Source organism: Gavialis gangeticus, unplaced genomic scaffold, assembly GCF_001723915.1.
Source record: "Gavialis gangeticus isolate Ggan-Ray unplaced genomic scaffold, GavGan_comp1, whole genome shotgun sequence".
NCBI lineage: Eukaryota > Metazoa > Chordata > Crocodylia > Gavialidae > Gavialis > Gavialis gangeticus.
This window is the reverse complement of record NW_017729018.1, coordinates 3,351,604-3,362,358: the sequence shown is the minus strand read 5'-3', so window position 1 is coordinate 3,362,358 and position 10,755 is coordinate 3,351,604. Positions and strand designations below refer to the sequence as shown.

At 48.7% G+C, this 10,755-nt stretch overlaps 1 protein-coding gene across 1 annotated transcript in view; it reads right to left on the bottom strand.

Annotated features, from left to right (window-relative positions):
- The window catches only part of LOC109294782 (excitatory amino acid transporter 5-like), an 88,924-nt gene that overhangs the window by 52,976 nt on the left and 25,193 nt on the right, over positions 1–10,755 (bottom strand). The window contains exons 3-5 of the mRNA XM_019513244.1: positions 6,426–6,638; positions 3,603–3,645; positions 1,248–1,470 (exon numbers count right to left, since the gene is read on the bottom strand). Of these exons, the coding sequence (XP_019368789.1) occupies positions 1,248–1,470; positions 3,603–3,645; positions 6,426–6,638 (479 nt within the window). The remainder of the gene's footprint in view (positions 1–1,247; positions 1,471–3,602; positions 3,646–6,425; positions 6,639–10,755) is intronic.

Below are 10,755 nucleotides of genomic sequence, written 5' to 3'. Positions count from 1 at the left end.
GCTCCAAATCTTTTCCAAATCAATTCAGAGAGCTTTGAATCAATTCAGACCTTTTAATTGGTCTCCTGATTCAATATGGATTTGGAGATTCAGCCACCAAATCGGGCCAAATCTCCTCCGAATCGAATCAGCACCTGAAGCTTTGCACAGCCCTACTTCCTGGTCACTGCTACCTTCTTTTCTTTTGTGCCTGCCCTTTTCTCCTCCCCTTCTGGTCTATTTAAAGCACCTTTGTAGCTTCTTCAACTTTCTCCCCTACTGCTCGGACCATGCCATCTCCAGCCCTCTAGTCCCTGAACTGTTTTCTGTTTCTTACCACATCAAGTTCAAGCTCCTTGTCTTGGCCTCCACCTTCACATAATCTACCCCAAGTTCTATAATTGTCTTTTCTCCCACTCTCATCTCCTTACTTCTTCATTCTTCTGTTTTTCCTTCCCAGTTTTGCACCTATCATCATTTTATCCCCTGTGCTTGGAACAGTCTCTAAATTCCTATCTTCATCAATTCACCTGATCTTCACTTTCCTCCTTGATATCTACTTTTCAGAGCCTTCCTTTCTTGTTCTGTTCACCCATCATTTTTCCCCATTTCCCCTTCTCTGAAATGCTAGCTTTTGTCTTGTCCTAGTTCAGCAGAGGGGAGCGGTTGCTATTCCTTATTCGTATGCAGATTTCCAGAGAAATGGCCGAAAATCATTTCTGTTGATAACTACTCAACCATAACCTAATACATTTTCAAATGTAGCCTGTTTGCCAATTTTCCATGAGGTTCAACTAAGGAAAAATTAGAATCATATGTGCATTTGTTGTGTATTTGCTAGAGGACCCTAAACATATTACAGATATTTTACTGAACTTCATATAAGGTCTCTTTAAAACCAGTTGCTTATATTTACTTAGAAATGATCAGGAAATGCATTCTGCACTGAGAGAATGTGCGCTGAAAATTTGAAGGGGACACAATACTTTGCTCATTACAGTCAATGTAATCTTAATAACGGCCCCATTATTGTAACCCACAAGTAAAGGGTACAAGATGCCTTCTCTGCCCAATCCACAGAGGACACGAGTTGTTACAGCTTCAACTATAAAGCCTGATAGCTCAAGCTGAAGCAGTTCATGCATTTCGCTTTGGAGATCTCCATATTTCCTGTGAGGAATCGCACTATCCTGCCTCCATTATTAAGTAACCAGCATAAAGTTGGGTCACTTTACAGCATGAACGCTCATTCTGTATTTAGCGAGTACCTATTGTAGCTGAGAAGATAACAATCCCCAAGACATTCATTTCATTGCTGGTACCGGGCAGGGTCTGGTAGGTCATTTCAGGAGATGGGGTGATCTCAAGAAGCACAGGCCTGTTGATTTCAGGATTTTCCCCATCTGGCACAAAGTAAACAAAACTGATAGATTTCCCTGGGCTGTTTGGAAAGCCCGAAGTCTTCACCACGGGGACGAGAACTGTTCGATACTGGAACCAAATCAAAGAAATGCAAAGTCAATGTCCTACTGGCAAACGGCTCGATCCTGCTGCCACTGAAGTCAGCCACAAAAGTTCCACTGACTTGACTGGCCAGGATCATGCCCTGAATCTGCAAGGAGGAGCTTGAGGTATGTTTTGTATGAGTCTTGATAGCAGCCACAACTATACAATAAACCAGTGAAGGTATCATGTCCTTCAAATTGCAGCCCAGGCTTTCTCGCATGCACTTTTGAGACTGCCCTTCTCGAAGGGACAGACACAGCACTTGCCACTAGCGTGTGAGCAGGACCCTGTAGGCCGTGATAGACATTACACTTTACAACCTGATTAATGTGTTGCAACCTGTAACATGGTACGCGTGCATGGGGTTATATCTCATGTAAGACTGTTAGATGACGCAAGAGCAGATGGATTCACCTTTTGTGTTCAGCCTGGCAGGGGCTCCCAGTGTAGACGTGTTTACCACTGCCTCTGGCTAGGAGAGTGGCCCACTTTGCTGGTCACAAAGCATCTTGCATTTTCTTTGTTTCCCTCAAGCCTGTCTTTCTCTCTCCCTTCTTCCATTCCTTTTTTCCTTTCTTCCCTTTATTATGGCTCTCATCATCATCTCCTCTCATTTTTTAAGTCTATTTGGTCCTTCCCTTTCTAACTGTGTAATTTCACTCTTTCTTGTCTCTCCCTCATTAGCCTCGGCCCCCAAAACCTTGCACACGTGTGCCTGCTTTACAGCTTCCCAATGCAAATCCAGCAAATGCAAAACACACTCACCTGGAACCTGGTGGGCTGCGCAGACCCTCTGATCCTCACTGTGCTTGCTGCACAGACCCCCCTTACACAGCATCCAGCCCGTTGTCCTTCCCTCCCCCTACCAGCTTCTCGCCTTTCTTTGATTTCCACCACGTGCAGCCTTCACTCCCCCCAGCCCTCCAAACACACGGCCTCACACTGCCATCCCCCTTCACTCACCTCTTTTCTCCCCCTTCTCCCCAGGCTTGCTCGCCTTCCCCTCCCTCTGTCCCAGCATCTTGCTCTTGGTGTCCTTTGCTTGACTTTCTCCCTTTACCAGCTCCCCCTGGTGACTCCCTCTCCACACCTGGACATGCCCTGTGCTGCCCTTCTCTGGGGAATGGTGGCCATGGCAGGGAAGGGGAGGAAGGGCTGCTTGGGGGCCTTACCATCTGGTACCAGCAGGAGCTGGAGGAGGAGCGAAAGGATGGCTTGGTCCAGGCAAATGTTAATAACCAGATTTCCAAAGGCCTGGAGACCCTTTGAGCTTTAGAAAACCTTGTGGCCTGTTATAAACTGGTTAGGGGGGATCAGCAGGCGCTGGGGGAGTCCCTGTTCCCCCGAGCGCCGCAAGCAGTGACCAGGAACAACGGTCACAAGCTGGCGGAGGGAAGGTTTAAGTTGGACATCAGGAGGCGCTACTTCATGGTCAGGGTGGCTAGGGTCTGGAACCAGCTTCCATGTGAGGTGGTGCAGGCTCCCACCCTGGGGGTTTTTAAGAGGAGGTTGGATGACCACCTTATTGGGGTCATTTGACCCCAGTGCTCTTCCTGCCATGGCAGGGGGTCGGACTAGATGATCTGCTCAGGTCCCTTCCGACCCTAGAAACTATGAAACTATGAAACCCAGCCCTATGCACAGATGAAGGTGGCATGTTCTGTGGGAAAGGGGAGGGACCTTCTTGTTGTTAGCAGGCAGAATTGGGGGGTGTCGCCACAGAGAAACCCCCTCCAGGCCCACTATGCACTCATGGCCACCAAAGCTATGAGCACAGTTAGGCATGTGTGCATCTCCAGCAGACCAAAAGCTTCAGTCCCAGCACCGCACACCCCAGGAAAGGCTCTCTTCTCCTTTTGAAGAGCCACAGTCCCTGTGAGTCTGCATGTGGTGAGTGTAGCCCCAAAAGTAGGTAGAGCCAGCAGGAAGGGAGGGAGTGGGGAGGAGGGACTCGTGACCAAGCTTGTGCAGGGAAAGGTGCTGTTCTCCCCTCCTCAGGAAACCATGAGACCCAACAAAACTGCTGGCAACTGCCCTATCCTTTGCACCTTGTAGCTCTTCTGATTTCTCTCAGCAGCCCTGAGCTGGCTGAGGGGCTCGGGGGGAGGTGAACTCACCTGCTGGAATGAAGCCTCAATTAGGTTGGAAGGAAACATGTTTCTGCAAGAGATTAATGATACAGGAATGTAACAGCCTTTTGTGCCTGAAAGTCCCTGAAACTGGAAAGGCTCTTCTTGTGATTAAAGCAACTAAAGGCCAATGACTCAGGCTCATTCAGTTCCTCTAAGTCTGCTACCCCCGTCACAGTCTGAAACAGGAAGGGAACTGAGGGTGAGACGTGACAAAGGGGCCATGGATCCAGTGATGTAAATCCGGAGCTGCAAAGCCACAGTAGTGTGTTTTGAGGACTCAGCTGTCATAGCATTCACTTTGTGTTTTAATTTGCTATTGGACCAAATCCTTCTGTTTGTCCCAAGGACAAGCCCTAGGGAAGACAGCAGGGAGTCCTACAGAAGTGGGGGCTGCTGGCTTTGGTCTCTGGCTGTGCCTGACATTGCAAACCTCGAGGTGAGCACAAACTACTTGGCATCCCCCTTGTTGCATTAGGAGGCCTGCAGGTGGCAAGTCCAGTCCAGACCCTGGTAAAGGTAGATAGAGGTGGCAGGGTAGAAAGGGGATCACAGCCAGAATGCCAGGAGATGCACGCATGATTCGCTCCACTTGCAGTTCTGGCAGTGACGCTCCTGTGAAATGCGGCTGGCGCTCAAAGCTGCCCTCTGCAAGCGTGACTCAGGGAGCAGCAGGAGAGAGCAGGCAGCATCTCCCAGCCTGGGGAGCTGGCTCAGGTGCCTGTAGAGTGCTCCCACCTCTGACAGCTGATACCAGTGTGTTTTCTAAAGGGAGTTTTCTCTTTGAATCACCCTGACTAGCTGCCGCTTTGTAAAGGGAATGGCAGAGCAGCGAGCAAACAGTGGGCATCTAACTAGTCACACCTTGGTAAGGCAATTACTTTGGAAAAACACATTTTTCAAATGCTTCATGACATGCCTCTGCATGCACACCCTCCCCTGCTGAAGTCTGCCAGCTCTGGAGGGAGGGAGCTGCATGACCCAGCAACAAGTGGGCAACGGGGCACAGCCACCAGAACATCTTTAAGGCTAAGTACAGTCAGTTAAAAAGCCTGAGGCTGAATCAATTCAATCTTCACAGGTTAGTCTAAGATGAGTAGATTGACCTGATAAGCAAGTGAACAGACATTTATTTTTGATTCAGGAAATGCAGCCACATGCCTGCAGTGGCCTAGACCAGAAGCCAGGGGGTGCTAGAGCATGCCTCCCTGCTCAGCTGGAGCAGACCTCTTGAGTCAAGGCTAGTCCACCCATCCTACAAGAAGAGGTTTGCTGAGGAGGTGCAAAGCATCCTGGGATGCTGGGGGACTGTGAGTTAACTTGAATCTGGAAGGGATTTGGGACAGAAGTTCAAAAAACCAATTTAGCCTAAATCAGTTAAGGCTAACACTACATCCATTCAGATTTATCTTAAACTGGTTTCGACCTTTTTAAAAGTGGTTTATGTGCAATGAACTACTGTTGTGTTAAAGATTTGAACTGGTTTATAATCACTTACACCAGTTTATGCATTCGATTCAGTGATTCGAATCACAGTCCTGACTCGATTCGGCCGAATCTGATTGAGAGGCTCGGCTGCTGCCAAATCAGCCGAATCTTTCAATCCCACAGGCCCCACCCCCTGCTTGCTCTTCCAGGCTGCCCCACTCACCCCAGCTCCCAGCCCTTTAAAAAAACCAAAAACCCTGAACTCACTGGGTGCTGCCAGGTGGAGGCAATCCCTGCTACCCCCCACTGTCCCGCGCTGGTGGGGGGCTCTTCCATGAGCCCCCAGAAGCCCCGACGTCACTGCAGCAGCTGGTGAGTCCAGGGTTGTTTTTTTTTAAGCGCTGAAAGCTGGGGCGGGTGGGGCAGCCATGGCGGGGCTGGGGGAGCGGGCAGGAATTGGGGGACTCAGAGCCCCCCCCACGTGCATGGGGCAATAGGGATCGCCCCCCTGCCTGGCAGCACCCGGTGAGTAGGGGTTTTTTTTTTAAACAACTGGGGGGAGGCTGGGAAAGCAGGCAGGGAGTCAGGGGGCGCTCGGGGGGCCTGGCAGAGGTCCCCCTGTGGACCCCTTGCCCCTGCTCCAGTCCCTCCTCCCCTGCCCCTTACTTATCAGCACAGAGTCCAGGTCCAGCTCCCTGCTGCAGCCAGCGGGGACTGCCCAAATGGCCAAAACTCTCTGAATCTTTTCCAAATTGATTCAGAGAGCTTCGAATCAATTTGGACCTTTTAACTGGTGCCCTGATTTGATTCAGATTTGGAGATTTGGCCACCGAATTGGGCTGAATCTCCTCCAAATCAAATCAGCACCCAAAGCTTCGCACAGCCCTAGTAATGTCTGTTCCTAGTCCAAAGGAACACATCTGGATGGGGGCGTGTATTAGAACTAGTTGAGGGGACCTGTGCCTGGGGTGTGGGTTCAAGTTCCTATTCCACATATTGGGCCCTTGAATGTGATCATATTGTGCCCTGCTCGTGTCCCTACCAGACAGATGGCTCCTTCTCACTGCTCTTTGTTATAGTTGTATTGGTAACACGATGGCATTTTTACCAATTTTTCCCGGGACTTTAAAGGGTGGGAAAGGATGGAAAGTGTCCAGATTCAAGGCCACTAGAAGTGGCCTTAAATGGGTGGAATAGGATCTGGCACTTCGGGTCTAATTTAGTGCTGGTGTGAACAAGGAGATGGAGTGAATGGAGTTGGGGTTGAATTTGGACAGTTACCTGTTCAATTCGTCTGCAATGTGGGACAGTTCTGGCCATCAACAATAACTGAGAACAGTGTTTATACAATCAGGGCTAATACCAAAGATGCTGTAAAAGTACCTGATTAAGTCCAATAAAGCATCAGCTGAACTTAATGCTGCTTTTGCCACGACGTATTCTTCTTTTTGGGCAGCGGCACCCGGATGAATGCTAGTCACAAGAATGATCCCAACCGTCACAGCCATGAATGTTGTCCAAAGGTAATAGGTGAGTGTGATCAACCCCATCTTCCCGCAGGCATTGGAGTCCATGGTGGCCAGCCCTGACATAAGGCTGAAAAAGAAAAGAATGGGCTCAGCAAGCGCCCCCCCCCCGGATGCATAAGAGAAGCCTGTGGCAGAGCCCCCTCAGCTCAGTCTTCACAGGGCACTTGCCTCCCACAGGCAAGGTCTGCAGGGTCTTGTCACCCCAGCTCCACCATCTCTTGAGTGCAACAAATATGACGCTCCTCCAATTATGAAATGCCAACAGCACCATGAAAAGGGAACAAGGCCATCATGTAAAACAATGCAACGCTCGCCTGCAGTGAGGTAGCAGAAATCAGGAGGTTTAGAGAAGAGTAAAAACTGGCTAAAGGCCTGGAGAGAGATTCACAAAAGGGCTTAAGAGAGGAGACAGAATAGAGCATTAGAGCAATGGCTTCAGGAATTCCCTTTTAGCTCTTCTATAACTTATGATAGGCAGACGGTCAGGCTGGGTGATGATAATCGTTATTTCTGGCCTCCAAATTGTTCCTCAGGAGAGAGCAGCAGGGCATTCAGTGAAATGAGGCAATGCTTTTTAAAAATATAGGAGCAAACATGTCTGCTGAACTAGCTGTCACAAGATTTTGTAGAACAAGGCTAGACTTCTATGCAGAATTCCAACCGGTTCCTACCACGGTGGTTCTTATAGGCCCGGACGCAGGAGCAGAGTTGCTCCTACACTTTAGTCTGGTGACTTGGAGTTAGACATAAGTTGCACTTCTGTCATCCACTAAGTAAAACAGAATTCTGCCCTAAGAGCTTAGGAGACTTAGAAAGAAAGACCTGTGAATAATAAGAGCACCCAGACTTATCTGAGATGGAGGAGAGTCATTCTGGGGGATCTCCTGCAGCTCAGCTAAATCAACTGTAACTATCGTTTAGGTCCACTCTTATGCCAAGGTAAGTGGAAAATAAACGGAGGCAGTTTACCCCTGAATGAAGCAGGGTTAAGTTACTGCAGTTTAGCTTCACTTAGGAGTGGAGAAAGAAAACAGCTGATATGCACTCACAAGTAGTAAGTCCTCCCCTTTATGCCCAGAGTCATTTGATTCAAACCATAAGCCAGACTTCCCCTACAGATAGGTATTGCAGACTTCTCACTTGTGGGCTTTCTTGTAATTTCTTAGGGGATACCTGATATGTCTACGTGCGCCCCTATGGCAGCTTATGGTTATTTTTAACCCCTGTGTTGCTGTAGTGATACTCTATACCGAGGGAGCACATTGCTACAGCTGTGGTGAGAACGAAACCATAGTCGCACAGCCCTCTTTAATGGAGGACTCATTCACAGTCACCCTTTCACTGGCACCACTGCAGCTAGCAGCTATTTACCACAGGTTAAGAGTGTACACATGGGCAGTTGCCAGGGAGTAGCAGAAGCCTTGCCCACTTTTTATAGTTCATATTTCTAGCTTTCAGGCACAAACCCTTCTTCAGGTGTAGGGAGAGTCAGCCGGTGCTTGTCTACTCTCTTGGGTGGAATAAACACATAAGCCAATATGCAGAATGCAGATCTGTGAAATGCATGGTAAGTGGAAGTGAAACCACAGTAGCTTAGCTCCCATTTACTGTGGGTAAAGCTTGCAGACAGGTTGTTCTCAAGCAGCTTGCATCCACCTTCCTTCAGCCTCCAGTAAGTTGTTCAAATGTCCATGGCCTGAGGAAAACATTGGTGGGAAGCAACGCTTTTTGGCAGTTTGTAACTTGGCCGAATATGGTTGAATTTTTACCCAGAAGCCACAAGGTTAATCCCCTGCAACTATTTCAAGGTCCTGAATAAGTCATTGAGGAGTTAGTTCTCTAAACCATGGTTGGACAGTTTTTTATAAAGGAGAGTGGTAGGCAACCTGAATGTAGAACTTGCTTCCTTCTTTACTGGGCACGTCTACATGGGATGCTACAGCACTGTAGCATTGGCGGGCACAAACCATGATGCTGTAGCTATGTTGCCGTAGCAACGTGCTCCCTTGCTACAGCGTATCGCTTACGGTGACATAGCGGCTAAAAACAGCCGTGCACTGCCGGCATGGTGCAGTAATGGCTGTTACTGTGCCATCATTTAGTACTTCCTAATGGAAATACTAAATGATGGCAGAGTAATAACAGTGCTGTAGGGGCACATGTAGACGCACCCACTGACCAGGTAGAGCTCTCTCCTATGGGCTGCTGAGTACTAAAGGAAGAGTGGTGGAGACATAAAAGGTGAGTATTGCGTATTTAGATTTGCTCGGTCTCAATCCAAAGAAGCTTTTTCAGAAAGGCAGAAAAATGGGCAGTACCTTCAGCTGTATTAATTCATCTCTACCCTGTACTGTGGGGGTAAAAGGAAGAGACGGGGGTTTGGTCAGAGCCCAAATACAGTAGGATGCAGTGTGTCACAGCAGATCCAAAAGAGGTTATGTAGTGTGTTATAGTAGACAAAACATAACCTTCAAAAGCAGAAGCAGTGCTACCGACTCGCACAAGATAAGTGGTTTTCTTACAGCTCCAGCTGACAGAATCACGATTCCCCGAGACACTCAGTGTTCATTTTAAAAGAAAAGCTTCTTGCCCTTGCTGTTGGGGAGCAAAGCTTGGAAACGTGAACCAACAAGGCTGCAAGCCAAGAAAGCAAACACAAAGAAACCAACATTTTTGTGACATTATTTTTAAGCCAGTCTCTTGCTTTGGGGGGTCTGGACTGGATCTTTTTTAAATATTTGGGGTTGGGGCCTATACAAGGCACTGAGGCACTGGAAGGTTTCATCCCAGAGCGTAAGGATGTTAGAAAGTTTGAAGCAACTGAAAACTGAGGGTTAGAAGGGAAACTTGCTTTGATTGTTCAGGCACCAGTTAGTCATGTAATTTAGAGCTCTGTTGCTTCACATACTTAAGTGCTTGCATATTTTTACAAACACTGTGGGGCTACCCATGTGTGCAAGTATTTGTAAAAGCACATGCTTAGGTATACGTGTTTATCAGCTTGCCCTACCTCTGTGCATGTAGGGTGGTGCTTCTCGCCCAGGGTGCCATGGCACATTGGAGTGCTGCAAAATCTCTTTAAGGGTGCCACAAGGGGCTGTGCAATATTAGCAATGCAAACTAATATCAGCATTGCAAACATATTTATTCACAAGATAAACCCAGAGATTTCAAATAGGAATTCATAGTGTCAAAAACATTCAGGCCTGCTGTGGTCTTTCTGAGTTTTTTGCAACAGAAGACTTCCTTTATTTTTCTTCTGTAGTCAAAAAACAAATGAAAACTAAGAGTTGGCATTTTCTGAGGGCTGCCTTGAGTTTAACAAGGGGTGTCTTGAGTCTAATGAGGGGTCCCTTGAGTCCAACAAGGCTGAGAACCACTAATATAAGATGAAAGGAACACATGGAAATAAATTAGGTGACCAGTATTAAGCAGAACACAAATAAACCAAAAATATGAGATAACATCCAAAACACAGTAATATATATAGTAATATAAACAAGGATTTTCAACTGAAGTAAGGAATGAAGGTTTTGATAACATACTTCACTGCAAACATCTTATTGCTTAGGACAGTGGTTGTCAACAGGGGGTACTTGCACCCCGAGGGGTGGTTAAAAGGGTCGTAGGGGGTATACAGAACTCCGTGTGGGTGTGTGCAACCACAGCGCAGCACGGGGGCAGCCAGGAGCGCAGCCCGGCCATGTGGAGAGCAGCCAAGTTCAGCGGGTAAGTTTGTTGTAGGGGGAGGAAGTGGGGCTGGGGCACAGGACTGAGCCGTGCGGGGCAGCTCCTGCTGCTATGTGCACTCATGGAGGGTGGGGGGGGCTTGTGCCCCCAGATCTGCAGGCAGGGCAGGGCAGGGCAGGGCTGGGGTGACGCTGGGCTCCTGCCAGTGGGGGCTGGGCTGCACTTGAGGCAGACAGCGGCAGCACTGGGAGGGCAGTTGCGGGGGCTACAGTGAATTCTGGAGTGGCTACAGCCCCCATAGCCCCGCTCCTGTAGGCCCCTGTGGTGAGGGAGAGAGTGGGGTTGAGACTGAGGCTTGAGCATGGGCAGGTGCTGCCCAGCCGGGGTGGAGAGCAGGACAGAGCCACGAACAGCTCATCTGGGGGTGTGGGAGGGTGGTGGCTCCTGCTGCTGCATGCACCCCAGGGGGCATGGCGGGTACATGCAGTGGCGGG